General features: G+C 41.5%; 1 protein-coding gene across 3 annotated transcripts in view; it reads left to right on the top strand.

The window, feature by feature from the left end:
* Nucleotides 1-16298, top strand: part of DPP6 (dipeptidyl peptidase like 6) — a 525902-nt gene that overhangs the window by 359906 nt on the left and 149698 nt on the right. For all 3 annotated transcript variants that reach the window (XM_076331931.1, XM_076331929.1, XM_076331930.1), the window contains exons 4-5: nt 8861-8955; nt 11697-11771. In XM_076331931.1, the coding sequence (XP_076188046.1) occupies nt 8861-8955; nt 11697-11771 (170 nt within the window). The remainder of the gene's footprint in view (nt 1-8860; nt 8956-11696; nt 11772-16298) is intronic.

Raw genomic sequence — 16298 nt, 5'->3', positions numbered from 1 at the left:
ATTGTAGTGTCTCTCTTTCCCCCCACCATGTGTTATAAAAGCAGGTAGAAGCAGGGAGAGGAGTTATTTGAAGTTGAAATGAGTTCTCTGTTTCTCACGTGGACTTCAGCTTTTCGCGCCTATGCCACTAAGCCGTGATCTGAGCCTACAGAGTTCCCAGATTGGGGCTCTTTGAAGTGGAGTTCAGTCTCGCAAATGAGAGGCAGCAGCAGAATTGTACCTGGTTTCAAATTTGGAACTGAAATTTCAAAGGTGTGCTCTGCCTGGATTTCAGGCTTGGTGCTGAGGTCTTCTCTCAGTGAGATTGAATAAGCTTTTTTTTGAGTTTGGATCTTGAAAGATTTGGGATTAGACAAAAAAGAGAAACAGACTGGCATTACTGATTTTTATAGTTTTAAGTTTTCCCAGGGCTCAGCCTTCTTCAAGCTTTTCACAAGTTAATTTACAAGCCTGCTAGAGATGCACGTTGATATGGGAATTTTCCTGAGCTATAATTGTCTTTTATTTTACTAGTACTACTGTGAAAGCGCTATATTGGTGCACCAAGTGCAACTGCATTGAGGTGATGAGCAATTAAAACCATCTCTTGCATGACAAAGCACATTTTATCATGTTGCACTTACTTAATGTACCAATGCAATGTGTTATACATCATTTAGCTAAATTACGGTAAATCACCTATTTAAAGAAGTTTTCCTTTCAGCCTCTCTCTCATGTGAAAAAAAATGCTGGAAACAGTAAAAGGATAATGACCCATAATGCCAGAAAGATAAAAATGGGATTTCAGTTGTCTACTGGAATTAAAGGCTGTAGTGATGTTGTTAAAGGCAAGCTGTTCTCCGTCCCCTGTTGCTCCCTTGCATCAGCATCACAAAGTATAACAGACTCACTTATCTCTGCACTGCAGAGTAGCAAGGCTGAAGAAAAAGGAGTCGCTGGTGGAGGGCAGGTGGATTGAAGACAAAAAGTAGGGGGCTGTGAGGAGTTACAAGTGGTCTATGAGGACCTAAGGACCAGCTCTCGCTGAGGGTGGGGTGAAGCTGTGGGTATGGAAATGGGGTTTTGTTGTCGTTCACCACTTGCGCTCCGTCCCTCCCTCTCTCTCCGTTACCCCAGAGCCAGCTTACTGCAGCGCCAGGGAACAGGGGATGGGAAGCCTCCCCTGCTTTTTCTCTCTGGGAAGCAGCTCAGTATCGAAACAGGCCTGACCTGCTTTGGGGAGGGAATTTCAGATTCGGTTGTTTATGTGTACATGCTATAACTATCAAATAGATGCACTGCAGCATGTCTTGAAAGAACAACAGATCATAGTATTAAATGCAACATCACAACGGTCTTCTTTTCCACCTGAAGTTGGGACTGCATCTGTCTGGACACCTGAATAGGCTTCCATCAGGGACTGATTGTGCTTTTATTTTGCATTATCTTCTATGTGGTTAAGTTTTACAGCAGTTAGGGAGCTTGCATTGTCCTACCATTTGTTGAACATCTATTCCCCGCACTTTTCTGAGGAGTAAACCGTACCTGCCCCAGGGAGTGCAGGTCCTGGGGGGATCACTCTCCTTGTCATGCAGAGGTATGTGACTCCAGTTAGGCAGATATTGTCCTAAGTGGATCAATAATCCTGCAGGCCTACTAAATAAGATACAATTTCCCCTTTCATGAAAGCAAAGTAAAATAAGTATTTCTCTAAGCCTGTCTGTGCTCATCCTTCTCCCTGCTCATATCATGGTCAACATTTTTCCTCTTCTTTGGTGCTTCTTGTTAATGTTTGCTGTTTTTTTCTGACAGTTTTTATTTCCTCTGTGAATCTACTCTGTTCTGTCTCTTTCCTCTCTGCTGCCATTATTTCCCAAAACCTCAGGCTCTCTCTCTCAAAACCAGTCTCTGAAGATAGCAGACCTATTCTTGTGCTGCATCTGGCAGTATTAAGGGGTTTTTTAAGGTCTTGGTCCCACGCACAGCAGCCTGTTAACTTCAGCTTGTCCTATTCCCTCCCCTGTGTCACTCAGAAAGCACTTTTTTTACAGGAAATCCTAAGTCCCCCACAGTTTACTTTCCATGCAAGATGCTCACGTGAGCTGTGTGGATGATTGCACTTAACATACACACCTGGTGCTTTGCCTGGCTCTGAGGGGCTGCTCTCTCCCCTCGGGGCTCTGCTGCGTGTGGGCTCGCTTGCAGGTGCGAACGCCGATAGTCACAGCAGTGAACACCCCCCGCTGCCGAGCCCACAGCCTGCCCGGGTGCCCGGTTCAGTCGTGACGCCATTCCCACAGAGACATACTGTATTTCAATGTAAACTGGCAGCCTCCCCCAATCTTGCAAACGCGAGTAATCACTATAAGCCAGTATTTTTTTTCCCTGTGTGCCACAGGTCTGCTGTGGATAGTCCAGGTTTGCTTTCTCCAGCCGGACCCTTCTCTTTGGCCCTGGTGTGTGTGTGTGTGCTGGGGGTGAGGGCTGTGAGATGCCCAAGCCCACCCGAGGGGCACACCCACTCCTTTCCCCACCTCTGGTCTCCATCCACTGTGCTGGGGCTCACCTGGCCCTTCAGAAAACTTGCTGGGATGCTAAACAAGTGGAAGATTTTTTTTATTTTCATTCCACTGCCTCATCCTCATGTATTTTTCCAAATTAATATGATTGTAGTACATGTCATTGCCAGTCTGAAAATACCAGCTGTGTCTGAAAAAACATCCGTCCCACTGTTGCAACCTTCCTGCACATTATCTTGTTAGATGGTAAGTGCTAGCCAGTTGTGTCTGATTGATACCTGCCTGGGAGGACTCCAAGAAACCCTCAGCTGGTTCAGGTGCTGCCGTCACATCAGCAAAGAGGGGCTCAGCCTGGCTGACTGCTGAGTGGTGCCCTGCACCGTGGGGGCAGGGCTGCAGGGCTGGTTGAAGGCTTGTCCTTCAGATGTAAGATAAAATTCTAAAGTCCTGACTGCTTTGGATCATTAAAAACCCCACAACAGCTTTTCTTTTTGGAAGAGAGAGGGTGATAACATCAGGCTCTTGACTCGTTCCCAGCTGCAGTAATTGGCTTCATCAGGTTGAATAGGATACGGTGTTTTCACTTCTTGCAAAGCTCAGAGGACTCTTTCAGAGTTTCTAACCCCACTGTAAAGCTCATCAGATGCAAACTGCCTGCCAGCTGCCATGACTCATGCCCGAGGTCAGGTCTAGCAAGGACCTTCCTACAGCAGCAGGGATGAGAAATAACAGAAGAGTTAGTCCTCTCTCGGCGGACCCATGACATTTGCTGTGCCAGTGCAGAGCTCCATCCCAGCAGTGCACGTGGCATGGTGCAATGGGACCTCGGTCCCCAGGGAGCAATGCGGGCTCACTCCCGCGGGGTGTGCTGCCATCTGCTCTCTTGACATGGCATAATTTGTTTGCTAGCCTTGCTGGTCATGCTCGTATCTGGAGGCTCATTTATCTGAAATGGTTCAGAACAACTTCAGGACTTAAATTTCCTTTATTCACCAATCTTCCTTAATCTTAGGGATTGAGAACGATAATTCCCTCGATGCTGATTTTCATCAGACCGAGACTCATTCAATTATCTTTCATGTCTGTTGACCTGAAACTGCAGGACTTGAGAAGTTGCCTTTTCCTCTAAGTCTGTGGCTCTAAATGACTGGAGCTGTCCTAACAGTCCTGATACTACCTTCTGCCTTTCACTAACTCTTACTGCTGACTTGCTGCATGTGAATTTTATAACTTTTTTCTCTGCTTTTCATTCATCAGTTGCTAAACTGATAGAAAATTCAAATTCATTAAAATATTTTTTTAGAGCTGGATTTAAATTCTTATTCCTTCTCATATTTTATCACATAGTTCTGCTTTCTGCTTTCCATAATCTCTGACAAATAATGAAAGTTCTCCTCAAAAGCATGCGTGTCCTGCTATTATCTTATAAACCAGTCCCTCATCTCTGATGTTGTATACTTACTTAGTCTCATCGGAGAAGCTGTACAGCCATAAATTTGTGTGCACTGACGCTAATGCAAATCCGTGTTCCTGTAGCTGGACGTAATTCCTTAAACTTCGTTGCACTGCCAGCACTCAAACTTACTCCTTCTAGAAGTAAAATTGTCCCAGACCTTCTTGTCCGCTGTGATGATCTGTTTAGCCTGGTGCCCAGTCTGACACATGGCAATGTAAAAAGAAGCGGTGTTGGCTGAGGCAAGTGCTCCTCTAGCCTGGTGTTGGGTCTCTGACCACGGCAATACCTGATGCTATGTTGGACTTGAGCCTGGCTCCTTTTAGTGGTCCATAATGAGGCAGCCCTGCATTAGGGATGATAGATGGTATATCGTGCCTATTTCTTTTAGTATCTGTCAGTTTATCAGTTGTCCATGAATTTTGTACTCCCTTGTTTTATATCATGGCAAATGATCCATGCTGTCTTGCTCTCTTGATGGTGTCCAGCGTTTTGTTGGCTGTTTAGGCTGCCTCTGCATATTGAGCTGATGATTTGGGGTCCTCGAATGATACCAGTGGTGGCCTCATGATCTTTCTCCTGAGTTTCAACTGCCAGTTCCAGGTTCAGCATCATGGCAGCACCCATGGGCAGGTTTTCAGAGACCCTGTGCCTTTTCCGAGGGTAAAACGGTAAAAAATGGGAAGGGTTGGCCAGGTAGCATGCCTGAAAATGCAAAACCTGCATTGGGGCCATAGTGCGTAATGCATTATTTGCTTAAGAGAAACTCCAATATTTTGTCTTGTTTCACCCTAAACAAGAGGCCAGCGGGCAGAGCTGCCAAGCTAAGCAAACCCACATGTGTGCTGTTCCTGGCAAGAGCTCAGCGACTGCAAGGGACACGAGCTCCCTGTCACTAGATCTGTTTTCTCTGTGTGTGTATTTCCTGACTGAATTTAAGAAAGATGTGTACAAAGAAGCTGGGAAACTCTGACACTGCAAATATATCATTGGTCTCGGGTTTCCTGATCTCACCTGTTCTGCTTAGCAGGTTTTTAAAAATTTCTGCCAAGGCTCCTCCAATCCTCTACACTGACTCTGTACAACACCTAGGCTGCTCCATTACTTCTAGTAATCATTGCTTTTTGTAATCAGTCACTTTTGTAAGTGTGACTACATATCTGTGTCTACACTCACAGACACATAATCTGTTTTACCAACCAGAAAATATCCTGGAAGTTGAAAGAGGGGGAGGAGTTGGCAAAGTGAACTCTGCTGTTGAAGAAATCCATTATATAATGAACAAATGGCTTTATGCCTGAAAGTTACAATTTTCAGTGTCATTTGCACTGAACACCAGCCCCAAAGAAAGGCAGGTATAAAAAATGAGATGCAGTGATGACCTTTATCAGCTGTGGTGACAGCTATAAATCAGGCTGCAAATTCTCAGCAGCTTGCTGGACAGAATTCATTACAGACAGAGGTTGCTGCATTGCTTTTCATCTTTGACTGAGGTATGTCCCATTTAAATAAATGCTTTTCCACTGGAACAAATCACACGTTTCAAAACAGAAGTCCAAGAATATTATTCATTGATTCTTTTGAGGACTAAGATAATACGACTTACAGACCAGCTAAACCTCACAGTGTTTTGCTTGGAATATAACGCAGAACAATTTGTTCTTCTCTTAAGCAGACCAATTTTCTGTTCATTAATTCAGAATCTGTGTTGATGGCTTGTTTTGAATATAATAGCAAGATTTACAGCCCTAACAAATAAGCGCTGCTTCATTTATTCTTCCTTATTCATACCAGAAGTATATGCAGTAGATTAGCACCTGATTTTAAACTTGTTACACTAACGAATAATGGGAAAGTCTTTCATCTCCTTCTTCCAACTATGGAGCAACTTTTATGTAATCATCTTGAAGTTTCACAGTTTATTAAAGTGTTATGGTTTTTTTGAGCATAGGGAGCAATAAAAGTTTAGTAGCAATGTCATTATGGGCAGTAATGTAACTTCCATCAGTTCATGCATTGCTCAAGAAACAACTACCAAATATTAACAGCCCCACAGACTCATTAGATTAATAAGCTACTTTACTTCACCTGTGTACTGAACTTTGAGCTGAGTTCCATCACTGTTTTTTTCTGTAATTGGGAAATATCCTGAGAGGCTTACAATTATCCAAATGCTTTGCTGGCCATATTTAAAATGCGATTTTTCTGTCTGGAACTTAGTATGTAATTGGAAAACATTCTGTGTTGTTGACATAGGGTGATTATTAAAGCAGTAATCTTTTTCAAAATGTCTGATAATTAGGTCATATTCTGCCTCTCAGCTTCTTTATTCTTGTTATTTCTGCAATACCTGAAAATAAAAATTTGGACTGTGTACTTTCCTCATATAATAAATGATGCTTCAGCCTTAATGGCCTAAGGTGTGTAGGGAGCATTAACACCTTTTATTGTATCACCTCCTAAATTGTTGACCTAAAGGCATTTCTTCAGTATCTGGACACAGAAGCTGGAGATTGAAGTTGTAAATAAGTCAGTGCTGGATCAGACCCCAGAGATCATCTCTTCTGGTGTCTGGCCTGGGACAAGAGCAAATGCTTAGGGAAGATTTTAAAAAGTGGGTGAATTTCACAGGGTAGCAATTCAGGATATGCTTCTAGTCCTTCACAATGTCAAGTTCAAGGGCTTTCTGAAAAGCATCTCCCCTCAAGACCCGTAATCTGTGATGGATTTTTTTTCCATTTTTCTAATTCTTGTTTGGACCCAAATGCAATCCTGGCACCCGCTCTACTCTGGGACTGTGACTTCACAGCTTGTTTACCTTCCGCGTGAAGAAATAATCCCTTTTATTTGTGTTGAACCTGGCACTGGCTGGTGTCATTTAGTGCCTCCCAATATTTATTTTGGAAAAGGCAGGGAATGAGCATTCATTATTTATCTTCTCCATGCTGCTTATGACTTTTTTGACTTCTGTCCTAGTTCTGTCCAATCGGTTCTTTTTCAGGTTGAAGAATCTTTGTTTGTTCAGTCATAAATCATATGAAGCAATATTTTAAAGTCCTGAATATAATCAGGCATGCTTATGAAAATACCATGCCCTTGGACAATGCTCCAGAACTAATGACAAAATTTTAATACTGTCAAATCCAAACAGGAACTCTTTTCATTATTCTGGTCTCAAATGCAAGTCTTAATCTAATTCAGATCCTGCATTTTTTATTCAGGACCAAAGGTGTTGATAAAATTTATTCCATAATTAAAAGAAAGATGCGTTGAGAACTTTGCCTATGAGTCTGAAGGGCTGCTGCTGTGATTTGGACCCTTAGAGTCTTAAGTCTCTAAAATCTTGTTTGGAGAGGATCATCTGTATTGCAGCAACAGTTTGGCCTCGCAGAATCTGATTCATCCCAATCTCAGAAAAGATTTTTTCTTCCTACGCTCATATGTAAAACTGTGATATGTAGGAGATGACTGTTTTTACTGGTAATAAGTAGAGTGTAGAAGCTTTTCGTCTGCACTTTCAGAACATTTTGCAAAGATGGTTAATGACTGTGATGAGGATTGCCATCACCAGTTTAGAAATTAAAAAAGACTGAAACATGGATAAGGAGGGAGTATGCTAGGTCTGTACACCAAAATTTTGGAAGAACTGGATCTCTGGATCCAGTGTTGTCTTCAGCAGGTTACCCCAAACTGGGCAGTGTGCATCTGTTGGTGGCTACAATGAGTTGGGTCTGTGCTTTTATGAATCCGATAGGATTTAAATTCACCTTTGACTCATCCCGGGACAACCCATGGGTAATGTTTAACCATTCACGTGTCCCTAACACTTGTGGGATGCACCATGGTAGCCACCCTGGGTTAGCCACAGTGAGGGTAGGCAATGAGGAATTGCTTCCCTGGCTGAAACTGGAGGCAGAAGTTTGGGAGGATCCATCAGTTCTCAATCTTAGTTTAGACAGGTTGCAAAAAACCAATAACCCTTCTCCTGTGTCAAGAAGAGCTCCTTCAGCTTTTAATGGTATTGTGCTTGAGACTTACGACGTTTTATGATTTATGTTTTATCTGTGGGGCAGTGCATGTAAGCACTGATCAGACTTGAACTTCAGTTTATGACATCTGACAAGATCACAACCCTTTATTGTTGTCATGTTTTTTCATCCTGAACCTTTGACCTGCCACCCAACCCTCATTTGGAGTCTCTTTCATACATCTACCCCAGGCTTTCTGTCAAGTAGGTTTTGAGCTCTGAGCTGGAGACTATCTCTTGCCTGTGCAGCAGCTACCGTGGGGGATTCTTGACCTTGTCCAGATGTCCTGAGTGCTGGGGTAATCCCAAAGTGCAATAGGAATAGGCAGATTTGTCTTGTTCCATGTGAAAACGGCAACTTCTTCACATGCATCTCCTTCTGGTATTAACTTGCAGGACAAATGACAGAGCTGGAAGATCTGCACAATATTAGGTTCAAGAATCTGCTTTGTTAGAGGGTGATTTGCCTTTAACTTTCAGAGACTTTCTAGGCATCTGGCTTATTAAACTCCTATGGAGACTGAGGATCTTGGAAACCTTTAAGCCTAAGGAATGTTTTTCGACCTTGTTTTTTTCTACACTAACAATATAGCAAGCTGTGTACGTACATTCAAAACAGGTCACCCTCTTGCATTCAGCTCTGGGAAAGTGTGGCAGAATAAACGTGGCAGAATAAACATGTGACAAACACTAACCGTGTTGTTTAATGACTAACCTGGAAGCCACTTTAACATCACAGCAATGGCTGTGTTAAAAAAAAAATAAGCTGTGTTCTTTAGAGGGAAGTTCCCAGCAGTACTTTCAGTTCAAACCCATAATTAGGTTCTACACAAACAGAGAATTTCAGATTTCCTTAATATTCTTTTCTTTTCCTTCTTGCAGATAATGAATTCATTTATAGAAACCAGAACGGCACAGTGATTCTGAGGAATGTCGAAACTAACAATTCAACAATATTAATAGAAAACAAAAAAATTGTAAGTATTTTCTATAACGAGTAGCAGAATTTCACAGTTCTCTTGCAGTTGGATCAGTAAAGCAGAAAATGACTTGGGTTTCAACTTCGTGTATTGTCAAGGAGAAGCAATACACCGGTAATACTATGGGCTACACAATGACTGATAATGTGAAATTGAACTCCAGCTTCTGTTATTATTCTGCAGGCTCAGTTTCTTTCATACTACAGGAAAGTATCATATAGATATTTGAAGCTAGTCTTGCATATCATATATAATTGAAAGATGCATAATTCTCATCTTTGCATGCTTAATAGAAAAGACAATTGGTACAATTTACTGTCTGTCGGTAGCATTCTCCACATTCCTCCATGCAAATACTTATTTTTTAATTTGTGGATTTGCTGATTTTTCTTGCCTAGTGGTTGAAATGTAATTTCAGTGTTGTTAATGAATAATGTTGATGAATGGAAGTGGAGCTGCATATGAGAGAAACCCTAAGAAATTATTGGGAAAAGAAGTTAGTAGGTGGCTATTAAAATGAATGAAAAGAAAATAAATTCACAGCTGATACACAGTATTATTTATAATGATGAAAGTGTTTTGTAGTGTTGTTTATTGTAATGGATGAAGCCAGCATTGTGGCAGAAGTTACTACATTAAATGTCAATGTCTTTTCAATATTTCCTGTAAGAAGTTAATTTCCGAAGTAAAATACACTTATGTTTGCTCCGACAATGAGATATGAATCACGTAGTCCTGGTAAAATTGTCACTTATGCAGTACCTGCCTATGGTTTTGATTAACTTGAGGTGTTTTTGTTGTACTGTATCATTGCAAAACTGCAAAAGCAGGGGATGGCTAACAGAGACTTATCTTAATGACCCAAGATCTGCAGAAAACAGCTTTAGAAACTCAAAAGCTAAAAGTAAATCTACAAGAAAACTATAAAACCACATTCCAGGTTGATTTTATTTTACAGTATGAGTATGTGACTCATACAAAGCTCAAGTACAGTATTAATTCTTTTTTAATGAGATAAAGAATTTATCACTGAATTATTATTGCAGGACCCAACCTTAAACTTCGCATGCTGCCATTTAACCTTCAACCTTTGCTACATCACATAAGCAATCCTCTTTTACCAGAGCGTAACCCGTTTCTTTACAATTCTGCTAAGGGTAAAGAAATGAGTTGGCTTCCTTTAATGTCAAGGTCCGTTGAAGTCAAACTGCTTCCATTTGGCCTCTGTTTATTCCCCTGGTTTTTAATTTTTGTAATCATTTATATAATGATAACTTAATCATTTGTAAGAAAAACACAGTGTTACAAGATAATCCTACTTTTTCATGCCATGTCCTCGCTACTGCCTGTTCTACCCTTGCTCCTCTGCCCTCTCAGTAAATAAATCTGCAGAACATTACCTCCACATTAATCCAAAAAGTCCCAATACAAAAGCCACCGTTATACCTCATCCAGGCACATTGCCTTTGTCCTCTTCTTTCCCAGCCCTGGGTCAGAAAAACTTTTGCTACCTTGGCATGTTTTTCTTTCTCTGTGTTATTAATATAACACTAGATAAAATCTGTCTTCGTGTTGACACTGCTGGCTGTCACGCTCCCCTGGCACCCCCCATCCTGATCCATGCTGGCCCATCAACCCATTAGGTTGCCCAGAGAGGTGGTGGCTGCCCCATCCCTGGAAACATTCCAGGTCAGGTTGGACGGGTCTCTGAGGAACCTGATGTAGTTGAAGATGTCCCTGCCCACTGCAGGGGGGGTTGGACTAGATGACCTTTAGAGGTCCCTTCCAACCCAAACCATTCTATGATTCTATGATCAGTCCCCTCTGCCTTTGGCTGTCCCCTGGGTTCCCCACGCACCGCCTCCAGCCTTGCTGGCTTTGGGGAGGACTCTCCCAGTGGGTTGCTGTGCATTTCCCTGCAGCCCAAATTCCCCCTTCCAGTTTGCTCCTTGGGAATCTCTCAAGGACTTCCATCTAATTTGTTAGGTGAGAGGATGAGGTGTAAAAGGCAGTGGATGAGCAGCATGTTAGTGGCACCTCTCTTTGACCTTGGTGCGCCAGCAATGTATTATATTGAAACACACTGGAAAGGAGAAGGGATGTCTGCACTACACAAATGATAAGTAGAGCAGGGAAAAGGTAATTCCTTACAAGCCTGAGATATTTTGGCATCTCTTCTTGTTAGTAAGACTTACAGTGCAGCTTTTTGCAGAACCCAGGTCAGGGTGCACCTGGAAAGCTGTATCACCACAGCATCCCAAAGACTTTTTTAACTGGGAAAAATGGGATAGTTTTCCTTGGTGTTGTCTTAACTGAGACAGGTAATGGTGTCTCCTTATAATAATTTGCTCCAGCAGGTATTTTCTGTTTGTTATCTCCAGCACTTTGGCCAGTGACTGCAGGGAATGAGAGGGAGTTAATAAATTGACATTATCTACTACCTGCTGCCCACAGCTGCAGCACCAGCCACTGTGCAGTAGGTTTGTAAGGAAAATTCTGAATTTTTGAGATAGCTGCCTGGCCTGAGTCACAATGCAGTTATGCTTTCTCTTATGGGAGCATGTATGTGCCCACATAACATTTCTGGTTTTTGAAAAGAGGTGTGATGTGTTATTTTTCAAGATACTTAGTCTGGCAGTATTCTTCATCATTAGAAACATGGTCATAACAATTAGCTGTAGATGTTATTGGCTTGAAAACTGAAAAATATTTATTTCAATGTCTGATTTATTTTCTAGGTCTCCTTAAAGGCTATTCGATATGAAGTGTCACCTGACCGGGAATATGCACTTTTTGCTTTTAATGTTGAACCAGTAAGTAAATAGATTTGATTTCAAAATACGCAGCCAGTGGCGGGCTTTCCCCCCCCCGCCCCTTCTATGCCAGTAAGATGATATTTTAAATTAATTGCTTCCTATGAAACAAAGAAAGAAAACTCCTCACTTAGATGTTCTGAGAGCATGTCATACTGCCATCTAGTAGAGGAGAAAGGTATAAACTGCACCGTAGAGGAAATGCTGTCATTGCCAGGCTTATATAGTCTTTGGGAGGGGAATTGTAAGGACATGTCTTTGCTACAAGGATTTCTATTCCTCTTCTGTGTAATTTTTTTTCCATGGTGCCTTTTTCAGTCACACTATAAATTTCTTCCCAAGAACAAAAAGCAACTGCCAGTGTCTCCCACAACTGACATAATACATTAATTATGGTGTCACCGTTCCCAGTGCTGCAGTTAGGGTTGAGCTATCATTTTCATTATAAATCCTTTTCTTCAGAGGGTTAGGTATAAATCATTTGTAAGAAATCACCGTTGGGTTACTACTAAGTTTTAGATTAGGGTGAATTTTCTACCAAACTTCAAAAGAGAAAAGTGTAATGAGTCATTTTTAAATGATGACTAAAGAATCAGAGACATGGGAAGCAGTTCTTGGGCATGAATAATATTTATTTTCTTTTTAAATTCTGCTGGTATAAGACCTGAAATGTTTGAATGATAGCTATGCTGTACTACTTGGATAAACTATAAGCCCCGTACATTTTGTTTCCATAATCTAGAATTGTACCAATTCCTCAAAATGAAAATAATTCATCCACCGGCAACTGTAATTCTTCTTCCATAAAATAAATCTAGCTTCAGCTGCTAACCAAAGGAAATTTGTTGGTCCTTTAGGTAGTAGAGGTTGTGGCTCTGTTGCTCATCTGATTTCTCTGCTGTCATCTTTGGAGTTATTCCTGACTCACAGTGGTATAAAAGTCAGGAGAACCATGCCTGGTATTAGAAAAAGTTCAAATAAAACTGTATCAGAAACTTCAGGGGTAATTCATAAAGACTTTTTGCTGGGAAATCATTGTTGGTGCAACTTCACTTACCCAAAGTTTAGCGGAGTTCTAGACAGAGATGGATGTAGAAGTGTTAAGTTAAATCTAAATATGGGGAAGACAACCTAACGGCCACTGAGCAAGCAAAGCCTTTGCCTGAAAGCTCCCCTGCCTTGTGTGCCAGAGGTGTTTTGTAAAATTCAGTTCTTTTAGTGGAGATTGGCCTTTAGCTGTGGAAGCCCTGCGCTGACACTGCTCAGATGCATTGTGCAAGCTGGAAAAGCCCCAGGTAGAGAGGGCTTCCTCAGTTCCTCTGAGAACGAGAGAAAAATTCCTATACAAGAAAAATTCTAATGAGAGAAAAAATTTCATTCCTAAAAAGCAGTAGTAATTCCCTTTTTATTCGCAACCTTTACCCATCAAAAGGGCTGCACATTCAGAATATCTGCAAGAAGCAAAGTTACAGAGGCTTTTGCAGCCTAGACTTTGCGTTCCACCTGCAGAGGAATGCTTGATGCAGGCAACGGAGGAAGAGGAGGATGGGGACGGAAACGGATGGGCTGGACTCATTTCCTCCACATCCTCCTCTCTACATTTCGGTGCTTGCAGATCTGTGGTTTTGGGGTTGTCGTGGTTTAACCTCAGTCAGCAACTGAGCACCACACAGCCACTCGCTCACTCCCCCCGCCCCCCGGTGGGATGGGGGAGAGAATCGGAAGAGTAAAAGTGAGAAAACTCATGGGTTGAGACAAAAACAGTTTAATAATTGAAATAGAATAAAATACTACTAATAATAGTAATAGTAGTAGTAGTAGTAGTAGTAATAATAATAATAATAATAATAATAATAATAATAATAATATACAAAGCAAGTGATGCACAGTGCAAGTGCTCACCACCTGCCGACCAATGCCCAGCCAGTCCCTGAGCAGCGGCCCCCCCGGCCAGCTTTCCCCAGTTTATGTACTGAGCATGACGTCACATGGTATGGAATGTCCCTCTGGCCAGTTTGGGTCAGCTGTCCTGGCCGTGCCCCCTCCCAGCTTCTTGTGCACCTCCAGCCTTCTCAGTCGGTAGAGCATGGGAAGCTGAAAAGTCCTTGACTAGTGTAAGCACTGCTTAGCAACAACTAAAACATCGGTGTGTTATCAACATTATTCTCATCCTAAATCCAAAACAGAGCACTGTACAAGCTACTAGGAAGAAAATTAATTCTACCCCAGCCGAAACCAGGACAGGCATGCAGGCAAAACACTGGGGTTTTGGTGCTTTAGGTGCCTGGCTGGAGAAGAGAGAGCAGCACACAGCCAGGTGCTCCCTTCCTCGCACCATGGCTTCTTCCAGAAAGGAAAACCTGAGGTGGCAAGCTGGAAACATGACCTTTGGGAAGATTTCAGGATGTGACTAGACATATATTCGATGTAAGAGAGTATTGCAAATTGTTGAAGTATTCATATAGGAGATTATGATAGCAAGAGTCCCTGAAATAGTCTACTGAAGCAAAACAAAACAGAACAAAACTAAACCCCTTCTTTTTTCCATTCAGATCCATGCTTATAAAGGATAAAAATATATTTTTTTGAAAAAACGTACTAATAGAGGGCTAGTAAGATTCACTCTTGAATATTGCATCCTTAAGACATGATGGGTGGCTCTTGGTTTATTAAAGTTGCCATAACCGTTAAATTACTTATTCAGCTTTCTTCTCACTTGGCATGCAGACTGCGGCTACAAATAATTGCATGTTAGTTAGCTTTTCACATTTTCTGCATTTCAAACTATATTCTTGGACAAAATTCAAATTACAATGTTTTCTGCAACACAAAAATTGATTAGCAAAGCCTTGGGCAGTTGTCCTTGTTGCAAAGTCAAAAGGAAATTTCAGGAAATGTATCAGCAAAAGATGTTTGTTTAAAGTTTAATTCTACAAATACTTTCAAAAAAGAAACTTCTTGAAACTATTGTGTACTTATTTTATAGGTGTCAGAAAACGTTGCTTTATTTTTTGCCATTTAAAAGTGTGATGTGCTGCCTTTTAATTGTTTGTGAGTATAGATGTTTTCATCATTTCTTTACACAATAGAGTTATGCTGCATTTACATATGTGTATAATATCTTAAAATACATCATATGAATTAATAATTTATCTGAATTCTAATATGAATGGATTCAGCCTCTATTTATAATACCGGCTAGGAATAAACATCAAAATAGAAAAGCATAGTGTGTCACTCCAATGAAGTGAAATATTTTTAAGAAAAATGCTACAAAGTCATTTCCTGCGAGTAATAGCTTCCTTCTAAGGTTTTTCTACTTATTTGCACAGAAGCATCTCTGCTCCGCGTTGGGTCTGGGTAACGGCACTGACACCCACATTGGAATAACACAGCCCTGAACTGGCAGACACCTATTTTGCAAAGATACTGAGGCAACTAATGTGTGTTTTCCTGTTGTATCACTTCATCATCTTAGAGGATGATGAATTAAAGCGTGTTCCTTAAAATATATTTCTCCCAGGAAGCTTGGCAGGCAGTTGAGACTGGCGTGGGTACATTGTGGCTAGTCGGGCTGTCAGGTTTCATTCTAAATGCTTTTTTGCAGTGCTTATATTTACAGAAGTTTAATCTTTCAGACAGCAATATTCTGGGTAAGCCTTGTGCTAATAGGGAGCTTTTCTAACCTTGAACACAGAAGATTTGTTCTTTTTCTGGAAAGGTCATAGGGAAGGTGCCAGGCTTCTTTGTCTTTAAAATACTCTTGCAATTTTTCTGTTGTTTGGTTGGTTTTTGTTTCTTTACACTAGAGCAAGGTTCAACCTGGGACTGAAACCACAGGGTGAAGTTTTGGGAAAGCGCTGGGGAATAAATACACCCATAGAGAAACTTTGATTCCAAATTATCCTTCCCCAAAACAAGTGTGTGGGGCTCTGGCTATAGAGTTCTCTAACCCCAAAACACATAGGCAAATCGGGTTTAGCCACAGCATCTCATCAGAAAGGGTGCAGCGGGTCAAGGCTGTCCCTGGTGGTGTCAGGTCAAAGCCACTCTTGCCCAGCACGTGGCTCCACCAGCATTGCTGGATGAGCTCCATGCTCTCTGCATACCTCCTGGGGAGACACGGTCTCTGTCGTTTGGGCTGGACTCACGTTTGTGGGTCTGCATGGTCTCAAAAAGGGATTTCCTAAATAGCCAAGCAACAAACCACCTCTTAAATTCAGTAGTGTTTCTGCAACTGGGAGAGCGATGGGGTAAGAATAATGACAAGTAACCAAACCCCATCACCTTGTGTAGCTTTCTGTGGTTGTAAGAGTTAACCAGTGGAGTTTGTGTAATGGTGATAAAAGAAATAGAGGAAAGTAAATGAGATGAAAAGTGATTTTCTTGAGTGACACGGTAAGACATTAAATAGAGAATATTTAATTGCCTTTATTATGAATAGCTGTCATTGTAATGCAAGAGAGGAAATAAAGTGGCTGAGATTCTTCTTAAAGCTATTTGTTCTCCATTTCCAATTTACCAGTC

The sequence above is a fragment of the Aptenodytes patagonicus genome, chromosome 2 (genome assembly GCF_965638725.1).
Source record: "Aptenodytes patagonicus chromosome 2, bAptPat1.pri.cur, whole genome shotgun sequence".
NCBI classification, from domain to species: Eukaryota; Metazoa; Chordata; class Aves; order Sphenisciformes; family Spheniscidae; genus Aptenodytes; species Aptenodytes patagonicus.
This window is presented reverse-complemented; position numbering and strand designations above follow the sequence as displayed.